The sequence below is a fragment of the Hetaerina americana genome, unplaced genomic scaffold (genome assembly GCF_022747635.1).
Source record: "Hetaerina americana unplaced genomic scaffold, ioHetAmer1.1.p SCAF_2, whole genome shotgun sequence".
NCBI classification, from domain to species: Eukaryota; Metazoa; Arthropoda; class Insecta; order Odonata; family Calopterygidae; genus Hetaerina; species Hetaerina americana.
In genome coordinates this window covers 46,917,899-46,941,596 of record NW_027286763.1, presented here as the reverse complement: position 1 = coordinate 46,941,596, position 23,698 = coordinate 46,917,899, and the positions used below count along the sequence as shown (strand labels likewise).

The 23,698-nt window shown below is 37.4% G+C and overlaps 1 protein-coding gene across 1 annotated transcript; it reads right to left on the bottom strand.

Moving 5' to 3' along the window:
* Window positions 1-4,097: 4,097 nt before the first annotated feature.
* Window positions 4,098-18,083, bottom strand: LOC139688086 (beta-1,4-galactosyltransferase 7-like). The gene is made up of 5 exons (XM_071585510.1): window positions 18,038-18,083; window positions 8,858-9,072; window positions 5,401-5,627; window positions 4,967-5,113; window positions 4,098-4,140 (listed from the first exon to the last, which is right to left on the bottom strand). Exons 1-5 carry the CDS (start codon window positions 18,081-18,083, stop codon window positions 4,098-4,100), a joined length of 678 nt encoding a protein of 225 aa, XP_071441611.1.
* Window positions 18,084-23,698: the final 5,615 nt, after the last annotated feature.

Below are 23,698 nucleotides of genomic sequence, written 5' to 3'. Positions count from 1 at the left end.
CAAGTACTTGTTATGATTGAACCATTTCTTCTGCAAAACTATTGTTTCCTCCCTGTGGTCATTCTTTGGTCCTAGCCCATAGTTACCTACCTCACTTGCTCACAACCGTGTTTCAATCCCCTGTTAGTATCAAATGTTTCCTTGCCTAATTGATCATATATTCTGTCTATTTCTTCTCCAATGTGATTACTTACTGGTATGTAGACAATAATGTCTAAGTTCTCAGGTTCAGTTTTCACTTCTATCAATAATATTCAATCACTCACAGTCCTTAAGTTAATTATACTTCTTTCTAAATTCTTGTTCTGTACTATTGCCTCTTCTTGCTGGCTCTCCTCCCCTGCACTGGTAATTACTTTATAGCGTCACTCCAATAATCCCTACTATTCTTCCATCTCACCTTGCTTAACCCTAAAATATTTCCTCTCTCCATCTACCACTTCATATTTTTATACAAGAATTCTAAGAAGAGTCCTGTTTACTACAGAAAAATGTTGTGACACATATATCTTATCCTAAGAAACACTCCACCCATAATAACCACTCCAGGTTACCTAGGGATTTTGTCTTCTCATTTACAGTCAAATTTAGACACCTAAGATTTTCACCAACAGCAATATCATGTTATTTATGAATTTTTACAATACCTGAGGCTAACTAAGTACAAATCTTTGATTATTACTGTGGGAGGCTAACATTAACGCTAAATTAGATTCATAATAATGAGATAACATAAGCATGTTTTTACACATCTTTTGTCTAAACATTCAAGCACGCATGGTAGAACAATAGATATGAGTAACATTTATATACTTTTAATTTTTCTTTGCCAATGAAAATCATAACAAGAGGAAAATTACAAAAAAATCATATGTTAGGAACTTGAATATCACAAAATATAATTGTGTGCTAGACAATAGAAAAAAATTAACCATGACCAAGTTTTCTAAGACTTCCAAAATATTTCTCACTGGAAATGTATGGGAATCTTTAAACTTTAATAGGGACAGAGTAAATTACAGGTATAAATGACAACAGGGAAGTTTTCCTCCAAAAATCCAACTAAGATGGCTCCAGGAAGGGAAATTTTAAATATTAATGGTGGAAATTTTCAGTAAGCAGGTAGGAACTTGTTAAAATGTATCAAATTTAGAAACTCAGCAAACCATTAAATAAACTATGAAAATGGGAAAATGAAAATATCAGAGAAGATATTTACTTCTTTTGGAGAATTGCAAAATAAAAATGTGATACAATATTAAAAAGTGCTGAAGTAATTTAATAGCATATTACATAAAACTTTACAACTTTGTTAAAGAGTGTACCCTCAATCTCTTGCTATATTCTCTGTGAAGTACCCACAATTTTCACTATTCAGCCTACGAAAATAGATCTTATAATTCTGTCATAAATTTGTAGTACTGTTGGAATTGAGCAACTAACAAGAGTTCAGTGAACTACTCATTTAGAAATTTGATTGGGGTTTCTACATGTCGTACTAATTTTTTAAATTTGCTATGGAAGGTAACAAAATGAGTGATTAAACACACATAAATTCTATGCAATTCATCACCAAAAATGTCCACCTACATTTTCAAAAACTCCTTTTTTGCAAATATCTTCTTAGATTTTGAACAGCCGTTGACAAAGAGTAAACAATTTCTTCTAAAGCATATAGCTTCTAAAGCAATAACAAACTATTTAAATATACACAAATTTTATTACAAACGTTTCCAAATTTCTCTTGACTAGCATTTATGGGAAATGGAATGACAGGCAGGTGATGATGATGTTTATGGATGTATTTTATTGAATTATTTAATTTTTAAGAACTGGTAAACAATCACACCATGGTGTTTGGGTTTTGTCACAATGCAACTTCACATCAATCAATGACACTTTATCTCCTCCATTGACAGAGATTATATGATGGGCCTCTATTGTAAATTGCAAAGTGGATAGGCCAGTCTGAGTGTCTCTTTCTGATACATAGGTGGCCTGATTTTTGCATCTGTACATATCACGTGGGTGACGTTTTTTATCATGCGTATGCCTGTGAAAATATTTTAGAGATTAGAACTTTCCTTGATATGAGAACCTAAAATTCAGACTAGAAATAAATGAATAGATTTAAAAATAGCTTAAAAATTAAATATACTTCTAGGGAGTAATAATATGCTGCACAATACAGTTTTTGCCCTCTATACAAAACTAGTCAAATATCATTTGATTTTGCATGATATTTCAAAGTATTCTCATAATTTCCTTCATCACCAATTATTCAAACATGATTTTACTGTCATTGGTTCTTAAAATCAATACATCGATGTTCATATTAGGGTATTTATCAATTTCATACACTTATGTTACAGTATAGAGTAACCAATATTGTGCTTGCAGTATAACCCTTAAAGAAAACGGATGAGTTCTGATATTGCTTTCATTACATATGGTAAAAATTTCAAGTACATCCACTTAATAAAAGGGAATGAGCTTGGTGAGGTGGCTATTGTGTTGGCTTCCCATGCTGAGGGCTTGGGTTTGAATCCCAGAGGTGGCGGAATTTTTTAGAATTATTCTGATGGCTACTTTGTTGCTATGTGATGAGCGTTTCAAGTGGAGTTCGCCATCTGCTGGATGGGCCATTGCTCAACACCCTTCCCTACATTTGGGAAGGGTGTTGTTATAATCATTATAATGTTCCTATTCATGCTCTACCAAACCACCTACCTATCACCTAACTCATGGCATTAAGAGTTTCAGCCGTCAGTCTTCTCCCATAAGTAAATACTGCTACTATTCTTTTAGCGGCCTAATATTGGCAGATTTCCGAATTGTCTGATCACAAGGTTCTAGGATCCGATCTGGTAAAATCGGGCATTTTCCTTCTTTGCCCTTCAAACCTTCCTATCCCCCTGCCATTCTTCCCCAATAAAAGACATTATCAAGGATAGCTGACTTCCAGGAAAGACTGGAAATTCACAGTAGTGGAAATGGTGAAATTTGATTCCAGGGGAGGACTGGGCACAATTCACAACGTGCATAGAAGCTCTCATTGTAGACTTAGGTGTACTGAAAAAACACTATTAATAAAAAATAATCCCGATATCTAAACACACAAGTATAATTTTCAGCCTGAGATAGAAATAAATTTATCCCCATTATGGCGAGTCATGTCATCAATCTGGTAAGCCTTATATTTTCCAATTGCCAGCTGTGACTGAAAGACTACAAATTTTTAATGGTTCCATTTTCAGGTGAACATTTTGGTCTCGTTAGATGTAGTTTTTTCTTAATTTGTTTATTTTTACACAAATTGTTCATGCAGGTACTCATAGCCCTGTGAAAGGTGAGTCGATTTTAATGCTGGATTATTTTTCATGTTTTGAATGTTTAACATAGGTATTGAATTTATAAACAAATATTTCATATTAGTAAAACAAAAAACTTTGCTACTGGAAAATTGATATGTGATAGATTATTTTTGCTTACAGAACCTGATTCCCCCACAAATGAGGAATGAAATCACATCATTTTACTCAGAAGTCATAAAAACATTACATTTGCTCTGTGCTTTTTTTAAATTATCAGCTGTGAAAAATTAATAGTAAACAAACTTAAAAGATGTCTTATTAAATCAATGGTGAAAGTTATAGGCTAATGGACAATCCATCACTTTTTGAAGGAATTACATAGTTGAAGATACCATTGCTCGTAAAAAAAATCTTGGCCTATTTTTGTTTAACACAACTGTATATTGTCACTTCACTTACGGAGGAGATGGTTAAATTCAATTCAGCCTTCTAATGCTGTATCTAAAAAAGGTCCTCATCACTCTTCTTCACTTATTTTTAACAAATTTTCATTAAATATAAACCCACTGTAAATAGATTTTAAACTGAACTTAGAAAGCTACTAATAATCAAGTTCTATTACAGTTTGAATGAGTTTATAAGATATAACTTGTGTTCATCAGCTGTGCTACATGTGAGAATGTGTGTATAGTGTTTCCGTGCACATATTTTTCTAAATTTTAGTACATGGGTTTGACTGCTATATTTCATTGAAGTGCGTATTTTCGTTTTTCTGTTCTGATTCTATTTTCTGAATATATTTATGACTATGTTCTCTGTCACTTGCCTGAATGACAGAACAATTCAGTAAAAAAATCAAAAGAAGATTCCTCAATGAAGTCTTTAGTTTGCTGGCTTTTCATCATTTACAAGTGAAAAGGTTGTGACCTACTGGTAAGCTCAATAAAGGCAGTGGAGATTTTTCTTCTATGAACAAATTATGATATAATAGGTTAGGCAAGTATCTACTGTGTTTGATGGCATATTAGATGCACCTTTTTCCCAAAATTATGGTTAAAAAAATCACTTGTGTTTGATATGTGAAGGTTCAAACTCCAGGAGTTAAATGGTCAATACTAAATGATATTGTTATCCCAGATGTCAATACCACTTCTTTTGACTTCATTATATTTAAATAACCATAGTTACCTAGGTATAATCTTTATTGCTAAATCAAATAATGCTGTAGAAGGGATTGTTATTATTAAGCAAGTAAGAAATCGGACAATCTTGGAACAACAACAAAAAGGTTGGTAACCTTGCCAAAAGCATGGAACTAAAAAGGCAACGTAACTTAAGTAGGTGGGTTTATGGACTTTTGAGGGGACTTTTCAAGCATTTTACCATCATTATACCCTACTTAAATGACATAAAAGGTGGATCTTATATGCTATTTCAAAATGAATAAATAAAATAACATATTTCCAAATATGATATTTTACATAATGTAAATTTTACAAATGTAAATTTTGAGTATGTATGAATATAAATAAATTCTCTTTCCAACCTCATTAGATTAAACAACATATGGACTAGCTTGTCATGAATAATTTTTTAATGTTTGATGATTGAGAAATTCATTCATGTAATCATTATGATTTTTATACTCATACCTGAAAGTATTATGTATGCCAGTTGAAATATTTTCTGGGCGACTGATGTTAAAACCAGCATGTGTCAGTCGTAGATATAATTCATCATCTTCAACTCCCCAACCCCAATATTTGTTACTCATTCCATCAATGTGCTTAAATTGAGATCTATAGCCATAAGTGGAGGTTGATAGTGTTGGCATTAAAATGAAAAAATAATAATTAGACATTGGCTTTTGAATATTTTCAGATCATAAGTCATATAAATAAGCATTTGATGCCTATTTGAAAATTGTCATTTGACTATAATACTGGACAAAATGGTTAGGAATTATATTGCAATTAGGAATAACCACTATACTTAAGGAATCCATAATTATATGGCAAAATGCCACACAGATCAACATAAATTATGACTAGAATTTTTCAAAAAATGATTCAAGATAAATACTTGCCTTGTAAGAACAACTATAGCACCAAGAAATTGGGGGAAATGATACATTGGATGCAAATTTGGAGCTGCCAAATGAACTGGGCCTTTGGTAGGGAATTCATATGATAATTCTTGGTTCAAAGGTAAAATATCCACATCATTCATGACGATATAATCACTACCATCTAGCATGGATAACTCAAAGCCAACATTTATCAAAGCTGCCCGATTAAAACGATAGCTATCCACCTGAAAAAAAAATTGAAGTATGTAGCTTGGTTGGAGTATGGATTATGGTTTCATGTTTGAGATTTAGACGAACTTTAAATATGAATATCACATGGATAGGCATTTTAATTCTTACTTCCATAGAGTGGCAAAAAACAAAACTCCCTAAAATATTTTATGGTAAAATAATTAAAGAACATAAGAGTGTACATAAAAATTAACTCATAAGTGACATTGACACATGAGTACACAGACATTAAAAAAATCAAAGTTTTTTATGGCATACCAACCCAAGTAGATGCTATGACTATTGAGCATGAATAGCACCAGATTTTGATAATGTATTGCCAATTGCAATCCTGTTCTTCAATAAAGAGTACGTTTTTGAAGTATATCTGCTGGACAGAGAAAGTGGTGTGGAATGGGATGATGTGGTGCGAATGTACTGGCTTCCAACCGAGAGGGCAGGGGTTAGAATCCTGGAGACTTGAGGTGCTTTGTGGAGAGCACTTTGAGTGAGTACACCATCCGTCAGATGGGATATTAAACTGCAGACACCTTGGCGCCTTTCGTTAAGAGTATGATAATGCCGTCAGATGGGATATTAAACTGCAGACACCTTGGCGCCTTTCTTTAAGAGTATGTTAATGCCGACACCGGGGTTTCTCTCCACCCTTCCATTCCAATCCATCCCTAATGACCTTAGCTGTTTGATGTCTCCCTTAAAGCTACTACTACTGGGAGAGAGTGCTCAAGCTGTCCATTGGATTAGCAATGAAGTGAATCAGCAGAACAATTTAGTTGAATTTTTCCAGGTAAAATCTAATGGCAAAATCATATGCTGATGCCCGTTTCCACAGGAACCACTTAGATGAGTTCCAGTTGGTATGGCACGCATTCTTTTGACACAGTCTTTACCTGTTAACGTGAAAGTTCTCACACGTCTGGGATCTTCAATGACCCACATCCTCCCCTATTTGAAATGTTTAAACTATTCACGGTACCATGATCTCCTAATAATTCTCTCTGTACTCTTAATATATTGACATTGACACATTGGTTGGGATATGAAAAACAAAATACAGCGAGTATGGCAGACACCAAAGTTTGCGGTGAAATTTGAAAGAGATGGGCTACTCTACTGAGGCGATCTAATTGGCAGCGTAGTCTATGGCGCCGCAAAACCGGATGCATGGAAATGGCTTTACACCCTTACGATTAGTCGGAAGGAACCATTGTCCCAGTTCATTGTCAAAGTCTGCCATGGACACACGTAATCGCCACATGCGCCAATAAAATAATTATAAGGAAGAAATTAGTGAAGTAGGAAAGTGTAGAGGCAGGACTGCAGGCAAGTGAGTTTAAAGAGGAAGAGTGGGTGAAGCGGTGGGAGGAGACTATGACACATATTAATGTGAAAATTTAATTATAATCCAAGTGACTGAAAATATTTTAATATTAACATGTATTCCTGTTCCACTGTCTTAAATCCAGGTGGTGCTTTTGTGGGAAGATACGAATTTTGGAACTGAGATAGAGGAGGACAGGGAAGATAGCTCGCAGAATGCTCATTGGTTATTTATTATAAATTTTGAGAGCTAAAGTGCATTTTATGATGTAGAAAATTGAATATATTTTGCATTCGAGGCGATAGAAAATGTTATTCTGGGTGCATCAAAAGTCGAGGGCGAATAAGAGAGATTTAAAACGGTGCGATTTGATATTATGGTGTCTGATGAGAATGGGAATTTTTTAATATTTTGTAAACCTGGTGATTTGTGAGATTTTGGGAATTGGTCGCATCGGTGGCAAAGGCTCTGGCGATATTAGGAATTCCTGTGGTGTTTCCAGGGAAACAAGTAAAGGCTTTTAAACTGGTGGGGTGATAAGAGATAATAGAAGTTGCACTGAAGATATCAGGACGAGAACAGGTTTTGAATAAACAAGTTTTGGGAGAGGAAAGGAATCGCTGACATCCAAAAGCATTATTGTAATTGGAAAACAAATGGATAATGGGAAATGGTTAAATAAGGAGGAGTATACGAACAAGTCTAGAAAAAATGACGGCCAAATTTCATATACTACAGAAAAATCATAACTTGTTGAGAGATGCAAGCAGGATCGTGAGAGAAGCTAAGGAAGATAGAAGTTATGAAGATAAAGTGAAAACTCGCGGTGGGAACTGCTTATCGAAGATTATCCATGGAGAAATTTTGGTTATATCCTACAAGCTGCCACCTATCAAGTAACCTCGCATTATTTCTTTTAAGTTTCCATGAAGTAGAAATAAATTTAAGTGGAGGGAGTAAGTGGCGTAATGCGAAGGTGTATACAATATGAAATTTCATTTCCCTTAAGTTTTAAGGGTCAATTAACCACAGAGCAATAGGCGATAATACCTATGGCGATTCTTTATTTTCAGTATAAGGGATCGGGATGGTACCGCGGTAAATGTCATGGCTTCCTACCCAGAGGGCCCAGATTCGAAACCTGGCAGCACATTTTTTTATAGGGGTATCCCGGTCCCTACCTTGTGGAGAGTACTTTGAGTACACCGTCAGTCGGGCGGGATATTAAACTGTGGAACCCTTGGCCCCTTTCGTAAGGAATGGGGTTTTGCGTCCGACGTCGGGTTTCTCTCCACCCTTCCTCCTTTCCCGTTCCCGTCCCCTAACGGCGCAAATGACCACAGCTGTCGGTCCTAAATGTACTATTACAAAAATCATTAGAAATTAATGATAAAATAAATGTCCTTGAAAATTGTTCTCGCGAATCAATCCCATTGCTAGTCTTTAAAATCGCTAAAATTGGAAAACGAACTGAAGAAAATAAAAAAATATATATTCTAGACGATCTGTTGACACGTTCACTCTTAAAAAAAAGATTTCTCATATTTCCTCCTCCATTTAGGAGGACCTTTTCCATGTTCAACTTCAAAGAGCTATAAAAGAGCTTATCGCCAACTTTAGTACCACCAAATTCACAACCTGCTTAAACCCTTCCCAACGCACCTACGATGCTGTGGATCCGATAGAAACGGGAGCGCTACACACTTTACTATTAATTTGAACTAAAAGGGGAGTATCTTTTTGGGCCCAATTCCATTTGTTCATCTTACTTTCCTAATTATTTTTATTTCATTCCATACTCCAGTTCATCGACGGAATTTTTTTTAAATTATGTGACCACGATATGGGCATGAGGCGAGACTGAACTACAAATTGCACGTAGGTTTCTCTAGTATTGCTTACCTGATTTAATACATATATTTTATGCTCTATTTTTTGTATCTTCAAAAAATTCTGCATATGAGGGATAAACTCCATCAACTCCTCAAATCTGTCACGATACGGCACCAACACTGCAAGCTTGTGACCCGAGCCTTGGTCTTCCTTTTCAAGATCAGTTTCCACATCTGTGAAGTTACTGTCTTCTGGTTCATAGTAACAGTTGCGTCCGCCTAAAACTAGATATTCAGTCAGCCAATTAAAAAGATGAACTCAAACCAAATACGCTCATAACAAGACTGAAAGTAAATAAACAAATGAACCGTTATTTTCAATGTTTAATAGGATTTTTTCCACGAAAATCAGTCATAACATTAGGGTGTGTACACTAAATATTAATAAGCGCACAATGTAGATAGAGCATCCTGTTTTTGTGGATCAATACTTAAAGCACAAGTTAATCACTTCACGTTTTTCATACCCTTAATTAATTAGAAATAATAACTATCACTCTCTGTATCACTGTGACAACACTCGGCAGGTCAGTCGCGGCGTCAGTTGGCGACGGAAAAATGGAAAACTGCCGGAGATTAGCACTTCTGCAAAATCGCAGGTTTGTTTCAGCTAATTTAAAATATAATTGTATTTCATTTTCATTAATTAATATTATATAATATTTTATTATTCATTATTAAATTATTATTATGTTATCATATTAAATTATCAATATTATATAATATATTATATAATAATATTATATTATTTGATAGTTAATTATATTTCAAATATAATTACTGAAGTCATTACGTTAAAAAGTACCTTTGTTGTATTTTAGCTATTCAAACGTCTTTTATGACGAGTGAGAAGTTGAATGAGAGTTACCGCATTCGAATTGAGATAGTGAGTCATTTAGAGAGGACAACAATCACAATAAATGGCTCTCAGGGCAAAATGGAAGTACATAAGTGAGCCTCATGAGGTACGATAGAGGGAATGGGAAGTGATAATAATCCAACGGATACAATGAAACCACTTAACGTTGTCAAATCCCCAAGCTGCGTCGAAGCCACGCCTGCAAAAACTGTCCATGCGTGACTTACTACATTAAAATATCGTAGGTATCAGCCAGGTAATGTACGTTGGTACGTAAATATGTAACCTTTGTAAAAGCTGAGTTTCCACTAGGAATCTGAGATTGTATTGGGTCTTCATCAATTCCTACTTTTTTCCTTCCGGTAGCTAAATAATTTATTTCACTTCTCACGCTAGAAGAGACAATTGGAAACTTTGTCATACAGACCTTTTACAGAAAACAAAATTAAAGTGTAACTACTATCAATTACTAGGTGCACTGCGTGTGCTTTATTACATCTCTATTGTAATCGGGGGCGGATTCAAGGTGGAGGGAGGCGTGGGAATCATGGACCACCGCATTTGGGGAATATTTTGGGCTTTAGTATAATTAAAAATAATTACTGCCTAAACACCCGTAAGTAATTTTTAGTAGATGTACTTGTATATCACTTCATCCAAACATAAAGTTATCCACTATTAAGTTCGTTGTGGTCTACTTGTATACCTTATTTATACTCTTACAGTTCATTATACTCAAGTGCGATTGATTTAGAATTATTAACATGATTTTCAACGTTATTTGCAGGAAGAAAAGGTTGTAAACTTATTAGAGATTTTACGAATCCGTTCTGATACGTTTTTTTGGCCGCTCAGAATAGCTCTGCTACGAATCTATTGAGGTCTAGAGATATAAGAAATATTTCCACCACGCAGTATCCCAGAAAATGAAAACTAATGCCAAAAAATTTCACATCAATTTTTACTCTAATTGCTAACGTACACACTTAAGGCCGTTTCACTAAATGATTGAAAACATAAAAAACTTAAACATTATAGGACATAAATAACATTACACTACAATGCATAGGTGTACTTGAGTGTATAATTGTATGTCTCAGATTAATCAGGGCATGATGGGGATAAAGTGTGGTATAATGACCTCGTACTCTCCTAAAATCAAGCCTCATTAGCGAAACATGAGCAATAATACGGAAAAATATGAAGAAATGGAGGTTCCCTTAACAATTACAGCAACTTGCCCGCATTGCAGGAGTCGTGAGGACGTGCAATACAATGGGGCTACAACAGGTGCTTATCATGCGATGGTAAGAATTTCTTCCAATACCTCTCGTGGAACTATCACTGGTTCATGTTACAATTGAAAAAATACGGCAGAATTCCACATTTGAAAAAATGCACTTACCTATTCTGGACGTTATTTTTAATAGACTAAATAATGCTAAGGCACAAAGGGAGCTTAACAGAAAAATCCTTATGGTAGAATTTTTCCATGCCATTCCATGGAATCTCTGGTAAATTTACGAAAAAATCCTAAAGAGTGACCCCCAATCTGTAATGGAAAAGGTTAAAAATTGAAAGTATTTTTCCAAGTAACTTCTCCAGTTTAAGCGGTCACAACCGCTAAAGCATACAAAAAATAGTAGTTCAATGCCTCTTGGGGCATGATGAAATATTTTGCTGTACTTTTAGAGGTTAGATATGACATAAATTCTAAATTATATTTATGCAATACGAAAAGCAATACTACTTACATTATTTTAAGTAGTACGAAAAATAGACCACTCGCTACGAAATGTCCTAGACACGCTCGCAACAAAACATACTCTCGACTGACGGTTTTGGAGTTTTAATCTCGAACAGCGTTACACTCATTTATATTCCGTTCCCCTCCTTAAGTTCCAGCCATTCTGACCTCACTAGTCGTCCCCCTCGACCTGTTATCAAAGAACTGGGTTTGGCTTTAAATTGGGAAGGCTTCCCCCCTTCAACACTACCTTCCGATAACTGCCAGTGAGTGGGTGCAAAATATTTTTTCCCCTTGCCTCTGGTACACGAGGAAACCACCTCTGTATAGTTCGAAATAGTCCCCTTGGAATATCGAGAACAGGTTATCTGTGCTTGTTATTTTGTCTGAGAGATTTGATGTGCGCTATTTATGAGGAGCTACAAAATCGTTTAGGAAATTTGGAAAGGGAACCAGTTAGCTTCCACAGGAGGTTTAAGAAGGAAATGTATGATGATAACAGTAATGATTTCCAAGCCGAAAATTTTTCTTTGTCAATTAATTAAGACCGTCGACGTCGAATGGAGCGTCTGAGCCAAATCAAGTTTAACACTCACAACTCTCATTAGGAACTGAAAATTCACACATAGAGTTGTGGATAATGAGAAATGATATGCCGGATCCTCCAGTGAATTTTGTCGAAAACCACAGCGATTGGGAAATCAATCCCATTTCTGAAGTTAAAATAGTTTTATTAATGGCAATGAATCAGCGATAGAAGTTATATGATAAAAGTATAAGTACTTAAATATCATGAAGACCCTACGATGGAATCATTCTCGGATCGAAGGTTAGATTACAGATTGAATCTTCGGAATACATTTGAAGCTGGTCTATTTGGCTATGATGTTGAAAATAAGAAGATCTAGTGTAAGACCGACAGGAGATTTTTTGTTTCACGTTAACGATAAAGGACCAGAAAAACTATATAAAACTGCGCTGGGGAGGGGGATTATTCAATGTGGCCTGGTACGTTGTCAAACCATGTCTAATTGTTTTTCTTGTTCATAGCAGCTCGTCTCACATGCATAGAGAAGTGTTTTTACTTTACTACGTACTTACGTAGACACCATAATGCATGCTGCTAGTGTGAAAATATTTGATTTATTTTACATACTTATTGGTAGCTAACAGTTCAATATTACATGTCTCAGACTCCTCAGATGGAAGTGGCGGATGGAGATTCCAAGAGTTAGTGAGTTATCAGAAACTGAGTGCCATCGGCAAGGGATAATGCCTACAGAACAAATAATACGGTTTTTTAGTGAAGGAGGAAGGCTTAGTTAAATGTTAAAACTGAAGGGTAAAAACTAGAGCAAGTAGAGCAGTTTACTTATCTTGGAAGTGTTGAAAATTTAACTAATTTTCAAAGAGTTAATTTTTATTCATATTCAGTATTCGAATGTCATTTTTATAACACATTGGAGAGGAAGAGGTCGGGTATTAGCAGGTGTTCCTGGAGGGAAGCAATTGCTAGCGATGGGGGATTTGAATGCAAGGCTAGGCGAAAGAAGAGATGGTAATGCGGTAGGGTACTACGATTTAGGAACATGAAATGACCACGGGGAGAAAACAATAGAGTTCTACAGGAGACAGCGGTTAATCATCACCCACTTGGGGAACTATTACGAACCTCACACTGTCGGTGGAGTTCACCTGTCTGGGTAGGTTTGGGTGGAGTATATTCCTTCCATCTCTCTTAATCTTCCCTGATTCAAGAAATAATTTTTCTCGCATATCTTCGATTTTTTACACGAATTTTCTTTTCTGACAGTTTTAACCTTCCAGTATAACGCACAATCTTAACCCTTCCTCTACAATGTTTCCATAACCTCGCTATGCGTCTTCCACCACTCTTCTTTTGCTCTATTTGCTATCCGCCTCAGTTTATTACTCAGTTTAAATCTTTACATTTCCTTCTACCTAACTCTTTATTTACACTCTTCCATTTCCTTCTCTCATATTTTTTTCTAATGATCTCATCCATAATCAATGATTACCTTGCCCTTTTACCTATTTACTGTTCCTATAGTTTCGTTTGCAGCTTTCGATTTCCTTCGTTTGATATGTAAATAATTTACATGTATTCAAATCTTTTCCTCTCTTACTCAGTCCCGTTTCCTCACTCATGATTTTCTATGTAGCCTGCTGAACCCCTTCCTTTTCGATCCTATTAGTGCTTCTACGCTCCATTTCCTAGACCGTCTTCCCTGTTTTGTCTTTTTGAATCAAACGCTACACTTCACTATCATCTTGTCTGTAAACCACTGTTTTCATCTTCTTTTCCTATGAACTGTTCCTATTGTTTCTATTGAGGATTTTGATGTATCATTTTGACATGTTCCCATTTTTCTTCTGCTGTAACCGTCTCCCTGTCCTCGCTCATGATTTTTTCTACTGCCTCCTGGTACTCCTTTACTTATGTCCCGATAATTGTTTCTGCATTACATTTCCTCACCCATTTTCCCTGCTATATCCACTTAAATTGGACTCTACTCTTCATTATTACTAAATTATGATTACAATCTGTATCCATTTCCGGGAAATTGTGCGAATCAATAAATCGAGCTGTTCCTTAAGCTGTGCCTAACCATTATGTAATCTGATATCTTTCTGCATCCCAGAGTATTTCCCATGCAAACCTACGCCTTCTGTGGTGTCTAAACCAATAGGGCTCCAACTAACTGGAGAGTGGAGTCACTCTGGCAGGCGGAGTTAACTGATTCCATACTTTATAACTCCGCTTCCCGGTATTACGAGTGAGAGGGGCGGAGTTTCACCACCGGTCACTGTATATTCTTTAGGGGTCGGATTTTTATTAGTAGGAAGCTTCATATATATGAAAATTGTCGCGTTCATACAGCCCAAAAATGATATTAGCCAAGAGTGATTAGAAGTTCAATTAACAGACGGAACGGCATTCGGGCACTTTTAAAGAAATAGGTATGTGTATATTTATTATTAATTAGGTAAAACTGATGAAGGTGACAACGAATTCTAAATTAACATGTGTAAAATTGTTGATTAACGGACGGGGTGGAGAAGAGAGTAAATACGGTCCGCTGATGTCTTTGAATGAATGAAGAAAACTAACTTTAAAAAGTGCTGTTGTTCTAGGCAATACGGGCTTCAAGACGAACGTCTTTTTTGGGAAAAAGGTTGTGGATTTCATTAAATATAAACCGTTATTCTGTGTAAAATTGATATAGGGTGGTGTTTCATTGGAAACAATCGATTTCCTTCTTACTTTGAGTTAGAGACAAAGGCAAACACAAAAGAAATATGCAAATGTAACTTTTTTAATTAAATCTGACTTCTTAAATCTGTTGCAGTAAATAAATAAAAGTATTTTGTTGTTCCAGGTTATAAGCTAAAGCTGTGCTTTAAAGGATCTGTTGTAAAAATGTTCTGTAAAAATCATGAAAGGGCTGTATGAAGGTATATTGCCATACCACCGATTGATTCATATGCATCATTGATCATCGTAACTACTTAGAATTTGAGTTTCAAATATCCATGTAATTGAAATATAATTATAAATGCTTGTAACAGCATTTCATTTGCTCGTAATTGATTGATTTTTGTGGATTATTATTATTATTAGGTAATCTACCGGTTGAAGTAGGTTTTGGATGGACACAACTGCCAAATAAATATTTTGATTCTCCTAAAAAACGACCCAACATCGTACGCTACAAGTCCCTCTTCATCTCTCTTCCCCCTTCATCCCGTTCAACATCCCTATCCCATTCCTGCCCTTTCCTTGTTTGCTGTAACATTATCTCTATTAGTCTTCAATATCTCACTGCCGATCAATGTACTTTTCATCCATTTTTCCTACCTCCTTATAATTTCTCCCAACAATCTCCTCCCATCGCCCACCTACCTCATTTGTTTTCCTTTCGGTCCATTTCACCTTCTTCATCCTTCTCCACACCTACATTTTAGAAGCCTTCAATCTACGTCTACCCTCCTGCTTCAGTGACCATTTTTCCGCACTGTACATAACTATGCTCCATATCAAAGTTTTTTTATATGAAGTGTAGTTTTTGGATAAAGACGAGCCTTTTCTTAACATCCATCATCTCCCTCCTCCTTGTGACAGCCTCTTTGCACAGTGCAATTCTTCTTGTTACGTCTCTAGTACTGTGACAAATTTGTTCCAAAACACTTCCGAGATACATAAACTGTTCCACCTGCTCTAGTTTTTGCCCTCCTATTTCAAAGTTAACCTTAGCCTTTCTATTTCTGGCAAATGGCATAACCTTTGTTTTATTTATATTGATTCTCATTCCATATTTATCGCAATGAATTTCCAATTCACGCATTAATCTTTGAACTCCTTGACATACTAGCAAAGTTCAACTTGGTCATCAGCTAACTGATGTTACGAATTCTCCGCCGACTTTCATTCATATCTCCGATTCTTCCCGTGTCTATTTCATCATATCCTCTATATATACGAGTACGTAGTAGTTTTTATGGGAGGCGACCGACAGCTAAGGTCATTTGCGCCATTAGAGATGGATTGGAAAGGAACGGTGGAGAGAAATACAGCATTTTGTGGAAAGGCGCCAAGGGGTCCGCAGTTTAACGTCCTAAGCGATGGACGTCGTACTCTTATCGAAAGGCGCCAAGGGGTCTGCCCTCTCAAAGTGCTCTCCACAAAGCACCTCAAGCAGGGATCGGGATACCGCTGAAAAATATTTGTTGTCTCCAGGATTTGATTCCGGGCTCTCTCGGTGGGAAGTCTGTACGTTAGCCACCGCACCAACCCAATCCCCTCTTAACCTATGTACAATTTCGCAAATGTCTTCGTTGAATATGAATCAATAATGAATTCCCTGCTTTTCTTCGACGGTAAAATGATGGAATATAATATTATTATGATTGGGTAAATTCAGTACGCAAATATTTGAGTATTAAAATTTGGAAGGACCTTTTCCTTCGTTTTAGACCACAATAGGTGAGCTTGGTGTGGTTCCGATGAAATAGTTTTCATTTTCTTTACATTGCTTTAACTGACTACCATCGTTAACTTTTAACTGCACGGCTAATACTGTGTGTGCATGCATATGTTGTATAAAGATTAATTTTATTGAGTAAATATGGAATTACCTATTATACACTTACGAAAATAAATATGTTGATACTAATCACCCAAAGGTATTTTTTAAGAATGCATCTCCCTATTAATTTAAACGTCCTGGCAGATTGTTGCAGTAACATCCTCAACCAATGTATTTATCAAAATATTTATTAAATGTTAAGTTTACAAACTAGACGAGTATCATGTGGAGCATGATACTCGTCTAGTTTGTATACTTAACTACTCAACATGCTCCGTATGATACTCGTCTGCCTAATATGGATTCGGGTGACGTAGCATGTAAACAAGAAGTAACGAAAATTTCATTGGCTCACGAAACACTTCCCAGGAAAACTTTTCATGTTCCATAAACTTCTTTAGAGTCCAGACTTTTCTACCTTCCGTTCGGCAGAAAAAGTTATCTCGCTAAATTTCAGACTTGCGTTGGGAGAATTCTAAACTAAGAAGAAGACTTTCTTCGAAGAAGAAAACATTTTAACTATTCTCCCGGAGTGAAAAGTTACAGACTTAGTAGGTCCCTCGCCAAGGTGTGACTCCACCCCGTAAGCGTGGTATCACTCCGTCCAAAACTCGTTCGTAATCGTTTTGGCCCTTGAGACTCACTTCCGGCGGACTCACGTAATATCTACGGGTAGTGAGACTCTTTGCGAACGGTATCATACCGCAGACAAGTGAACCTAGATCCTCCAGTCAGAAGTCCCACTCTCAACGTCCTAGACCACCGAGCCCTTAAACGAAGATAAATAATTCAATAAATTTCGGAAATGGCACAAGCCGGGGCGAGAGATTGACACGAAACAGAATGGAGAGTATACCGACGTCATGTTCTTAATCTCACCGGTATTATTGTATGACGTGTTATTTCAAGTGTACCCAGTGAAAAAGACGAAGCATATTCCGATGGTAAATATTGCGATGACAACGCCTCTGCTGAAAATTTGTTGAGGTGGGTGGCACCTTTATCCCTTGCGGCTTGGGCTTGGACTAAATTACTCCTAAGTTCCTAAGCAACGTAGAATGACCATTTGGTAGTCTTCGTAGATTGCAAAGTAACATCGAAACTACCTTATCCAAAGACGAACGAATCACGCAACTAACTCCCGTCCTCAAAAAAGTGTGTGAAATATACCCGAATGGAATTACAATAACCATTTATTTCATCAATTGAAAGACACGATAATATATGCTCATTAAAATAATAATGAGAAGGACAAAATTTGTTTTGATTGTCGACATTACGCTTTCATTTCCTTTTATTTATTTGCCCTGAAGAAGATGAAAAACCGTCGTGATAATAAGATTTGTTGTAGGAACTGGGACAGATCTACTTTGCGAAGCTAATTTGTGCTTATCGTAGACGTGGCCGGAGGAATTCAAAGCTCACTGAAGTATAACATCAAGTACATCCAGACCCGTAAGACGAATGCCGATGTACTTGCAGAAGGTCTTCCTGGGGTCCCTTCGTCTTCTCTAGGCCCCATGCCACATTTTCCTTTGATATTGAATGTGCTTCATTTACGAATGATTACGACGGCAATGATATCTTATATTTAATGGAAACTCGGTGGAGGGTTTTGAGATGTGGATAAAAACGATAACCACAGTAATAAACCTGAAAGCTAGTAAGACACGTATTTTACGAGGACTTCGAAAAATAAAAAGTCACAACACATTTTTCATTCCCAAAATTTATCTAAGTTACAAAATGTTTCCCAAAAAAACAACCTTGAATAGTATTCAATTTTTCAGTACCAATAAATTGTCATGACAACGCTTTTGATATATGAACGAGCGTGCACGATAGTAGATTCATAATGATCCCGCAAAATGAAAGCAATTTAACACTAGGAGGATGTTTAAGAAAGGTTTTTTATCACACACAGGTTTTCGAGAAAGAAATGAACGCTCGACCTGTCCACAGTTTCGTTGATACAAGCTTTTAATGGGCACTTAATGCTGGACATGTCTTCATCAGATTGTTGTCCTGGGACATGTCTTTTTCATTTGTATTGCAGACATCGTTCTTCCTCTGCTCACTCCTAATCCAAGAACGCATGATGGATTTTATGTTTCCTCTTTCTTTTCTTATACTAAATATGCAATTGCTAAACTATTCAATGATTCCATACATATAGGCATCCATCGGAGTTCTACACGGGTTGTCCCAAAAATAAGTAGAATAAATCAGGAAAAGGTTTATTGTAGATCTAAGCACCAATTGCTAAAACTTTCAAACGCCAGTGGCTCTGTCTGTCGCCAATTTACCTTACTTTTGGCCTCGGAACGATCACATGGCCTCTAACAATTCCGAGTAGGAAACGGGCATTGTGTTTGGCTCGTAGACAGTTATACGCATAATCGGCAAGGAGAGCAGTTTGAAGTCGGGCCTTTAGAATAAGAGACAGGGCAAGAGAGATATTAGGAGACTACACTCAGATCTTAAACTGTGCATCTAAAATTATGAGAGGTTGATCTTAGAGCGAAGAACATTTAGAGATACCCAAAATCCTTTAGAAGTAAATTACCATGATTTCATTAGGTATTGTCGAGGGTCTATGGCATCCGAAAATAGAACTGAAAATTTCAAAACACCGTGGCCTCTCTCGTTAGTAAGTTGATATTGTTATATAGTACAGCAGTTATGAACCCGAAAACCGATTCAAGAGTCGAGGCAAATCCAACGGCAAGTGAAATTCACACATCAGGATTGGAGGAAATGCCCCTGTGCAGCCTATGGTTCCCAGGAAGGTCTGGTTCCCGAAAAAAACACAGCATGGGTGAAGCTGAGGGTGTCCAGAGGCGTTTCGGGAAACGAACCCAGGATATCCACTTAGCAGCCAAGCAGTTTTCCCACTAGGCTACCACGTCCCTCATTTCTAAACTTTTTAATTAAGAAGTTGCTCTTGTTACGATCTTCACGCATTTGGACAGGGAATAGTAAACTTATACCACAATACTTGCGCGATAAAACTTGCTTCATAATTCGTTTAGCGATCCGAAGGAAAAACGAATAAGAGCACCAAATTTGTCTGTATTTCAGTATCTATGTATTTCCAAAATTTTGAAATGTTCCTCATAACATTCAAGGGCGATCCCAGAAGTACCCGACCCAACAAAGAAAACACAAATATTTTGGAAAAAATGTATTTATTTTTCAACATAATCACCTTTCCGCTCTATACACTTTTCCCAGCGATGTTCAATAATTTCGATACCCTTTTTATAATAAGAACTATCTTGCTCCTCTAAATAGCCATTAACTGCCGACATCACTTCTTCACGGTTGGAATATCTTTGACCACCGAGCTATTTTTTCAAGTTTTCGAAAAGGAAATAATCCGAGGGGGATAAATCTGGCGAATAGGGTGCATGAGGTAACAATTCAAACTAATTAATGAATTTTGGCGATTGCAATAACGGATTTGTGAGCTAGTGCATTGTCTTAATGAAACAACACTTTCTTCTTAGCCAAATGCGGCCACTTTTGCTTGATTTCTTCTCTCAAGCGTGGTAAAAAGTTTGCAGAATACTTGCCGTTGATATTTTTCCTTTTTCAAGATAGTCAAAGAAAATAATTCCACACGCATCCCAAAAAACCGACGCAATGGCCTTTCCTGCTGATGAAAGTCTTTGCCTTCTTTGGAGGCTGTTCTCCCTCTTGAAAACATTGTGTTGATTGTCCTTTTGTCTCAGGTGCGAAGTAATGAACCCATGTTTCATCCATGGTTATGAATCGGTGCAAAAATTCCGCTTCGTTGCTGTGAAACATTACCAAACACTCAATTGATACACCTTCACGACCCTGGTGTTGCTCTAGTGTGAGCAAATGCGGCATCCATCTTGCACACAGCTCCCTCATGCCCAAATTCTCAGTTAATATGCGATGTACTGCACCTTTTGAAATACCTACTGTGTCTGCTAGCTCGCGCACTTTCAGTCGACGATCATCCCGTATCACTTTGTGGATTTTCTTCACCGTTTCTGTAGTCGTCACCTCATTTCGTCGACCAATGCGATGCTCGTCTTGACAGCTCGTACGACCTCGTTTAAACTCTGCTACCCAATATTTGACTGTTGTAAACGAAGGAGCAGACTCACCTAGAGTAGAATCGAGTTCAGTTTTTATATTGCCTGGGCTGATGCCTTTCAAATTAAAGTATTGTATCACATAACGATGACCAATTTTCTCCATTTTCACAAAGTCACTGGAAACGTTCACTATTGATGGATACCACACAAATAATAAACAACGTGGCGTCTTTAAACTTAAAAAATATGCTTTATGGATTGTGTACTATCTAATACAGTTAACTTTTTAAACAACTACCGCTATCTCTAGGTCAGGCCGGGTACTAATGGGACCGCCCTCGTAATATCCATATATATATAATGCATGCTTACAAATTATATATTAATAAATTCAAGCAATTCCGAATTTTCTTGCAGTTGTAGTAGGATCCTTAATATCATCTGCTTCTTCTCAGTCACTCTAGTCTGCTCTTAAAAACTGTCTTCGGACACTCAAAGCCATAAGACTCATGAACTCGATACATTCTCCGCTTATTAAGGGAACATGGTGAACTTCCTTTTCTGCTTCATATCATGCCTTTGATGTACTTAAAGCGAAGATGGCACAGTTGGTTCAATACAGAATCGGCCCACGAATTTAGTATGGATTTATTCGGTTCTTCAAGTAGACGGCCTCCTCGCCATCTTTCAAAGACGGGCCCAGGGGTTCCAAAGAAATTGGGCACCAACCGGTAGAATTTTGTACCTTGGTACTTTTCCCCCTTCTAATGCTTTCTACGAGGGTTAAATACAAGGGTGTAGAGAGTCCCCCGTGGTACTCGGGCCAATGAGGTTTATGGGGATCGGGACGGTGCGGTGGCTAACCTACTGGCTTCCCACCGAGAGGGCCCAGGTTCGAATCTCGGAGGCAGTAGATATTTTTCAGTGGTATCCCGATTCCTACTTGAGTTGCTTTGTGGAGAGCACTTTGAGAGGGCAGACCCCTTGGCGCCTTTCGATAAGAGTAGGCTAATGCCGACGCTCGGTTTCTCTCCACCCTTCATCCTTTCCCATCCATCCCCTATGGCGCAAATGACCTCAGCTGTCGGTCGCCTCTGCTAAATACTACTACTAGGTGTTTGCTCTAAAATTACGCCGGGTCAAAAGGGCTTCCTTTGTTTCCTGTGACTGTCATTCAATAAGCTTTTTGGTCCCGGGCGAAGCTCTTGTGACGAAATCGTCGTTTACCTTTTTGGGTTAATGCAGAGATACCGAGGGTCGGTTATGGTTTCCGCCCATTTTTACGGTTCGAAGCTCTCACACAATCTCCAAAGCCTATTACTCCTGGGCAACAGTCAATGATAGGGCTATGTTGATAGTGCCAAACCAGTTCACTATCAAACAAGGATGCACAATTCAATAAATTTATGAGACGGCAAAAGCTGACGCAAGAGCGAAGGTTATAGCGAAGGTCGCATAAATTGGAAAGACGTCTCTTTAGCAGTGACGTTGAAAATATATTATTACCCCCATCGTACTACGGTAGGAGAGATCATGTCAATAAAATTAGAGAGATTAGGAGTAGAACAGATTTAAGATGCCATTATTTCCACCAATGATCAGAATAGCATTGTCCGACCGGGGTAGGGTCCTATTGGGATTAAAATTAGTCCGGTGTGTATTAACCCCCTGCCACATACCCTAGCGGTAGCATGCAGAGAACTAAAATAAATAACTAAAATAAATAAATGAGATTGGCACGAAGCCGTTTGAGACGTATATACTGGTACAGGTATATACACGTATACCAACGTTGAGTTCTTAGTCTCCTAGGTATAATGGTATGACATGTTATTTCATGTTCATACCGCAAGAAAGGCGATATATTTTCCGATAATCGATATTGCCAATGATGAGATGACCACACCTCCCCTAAAGTCCTGCCGATGGAGAAGGCACCTCCTTTAACCCTCGCCCATTGCGTCATTGACAGTAGGCCAAGCCCTGGCTGCAGTTTAAACTAGTTCTACGAAGTTCCTCCTATGAAGCGGGTTTATCATTCAGTATTCTTCATAGATTGAAAATTCACCGATGTAACGATAATGCGTATGGAAAGAAGACCGACCCGCACGTTGGTAACAGGAACGTTGATCATTGTGTGGGGTTGTGCGCCGCGGGTTCCGTGAATCAAACCGCGAAATCGCGATTATCTCTCGAAAATCATTAGAAAGTGTGTTCCTCATCCTCCAAGTTGTTCAGACCTACATATATCTGTATGACAATTTCATTTTCCCAAAGCGAACGCCTTCGTCAAAAGAGCTTTTCGTAGTAGTAGTAGTATTTAGGGGAGGCGACCGACAGCTGAGGTCATTTGCGCCATAGGGGATGGACAGGAAAGGATGAAGGGTGGAGAGGAACCCGGCGTCGGCATTAGCTTACTCTTTACGAAAGGCGCCAAGGGGTCCACAGCTTAACGTCATATCCGACGGACGGCGTACTCACTCCAAGTGCCCTCTACAAAGCACTTCAAGTAGGGATCGAGATACCTCTGAAAAATATTCAACACCGCCGGGATTTGAACCCGCGCCCTCTGGGTGGGAAGTCCCCGCCGTACGTTAGCCCCCTCACCATCTCGATCCCCCGAGCTTTTCGCCGTCGAAAGCAGTCGTCGGAGAACTGAACACATTTCAACTTCCAACGGCAGCCACTGATGCAAAACTGAATTAAAATCAATGACAATTGCACCTTAAAAATATAATTCATCAAACTAAGAATGTTACATTAAATTATTGTAAAAGGATTTATGCGAATAAATTTCTCTCATGTTTTGGATGGAAAATACATTAGGCCAGTGAAGAAATGTTTTCACTCGCTGATACTACTCTCAAATAATTATTTTGCCTGAAATTTTATCTACGAAGTCATTTTTGTACACGAAAATGAGACAATACTTTGGGATGCATGTTATTACATCTAGATTATATTTCTTGGTTTAATTCAAATTATAGGATTAAGCAATAAATATTCTGGCTGTTGATACTGTTGTGCGGTGCTGACCTCACAGAAGTGCAAATATATATACTCTCTT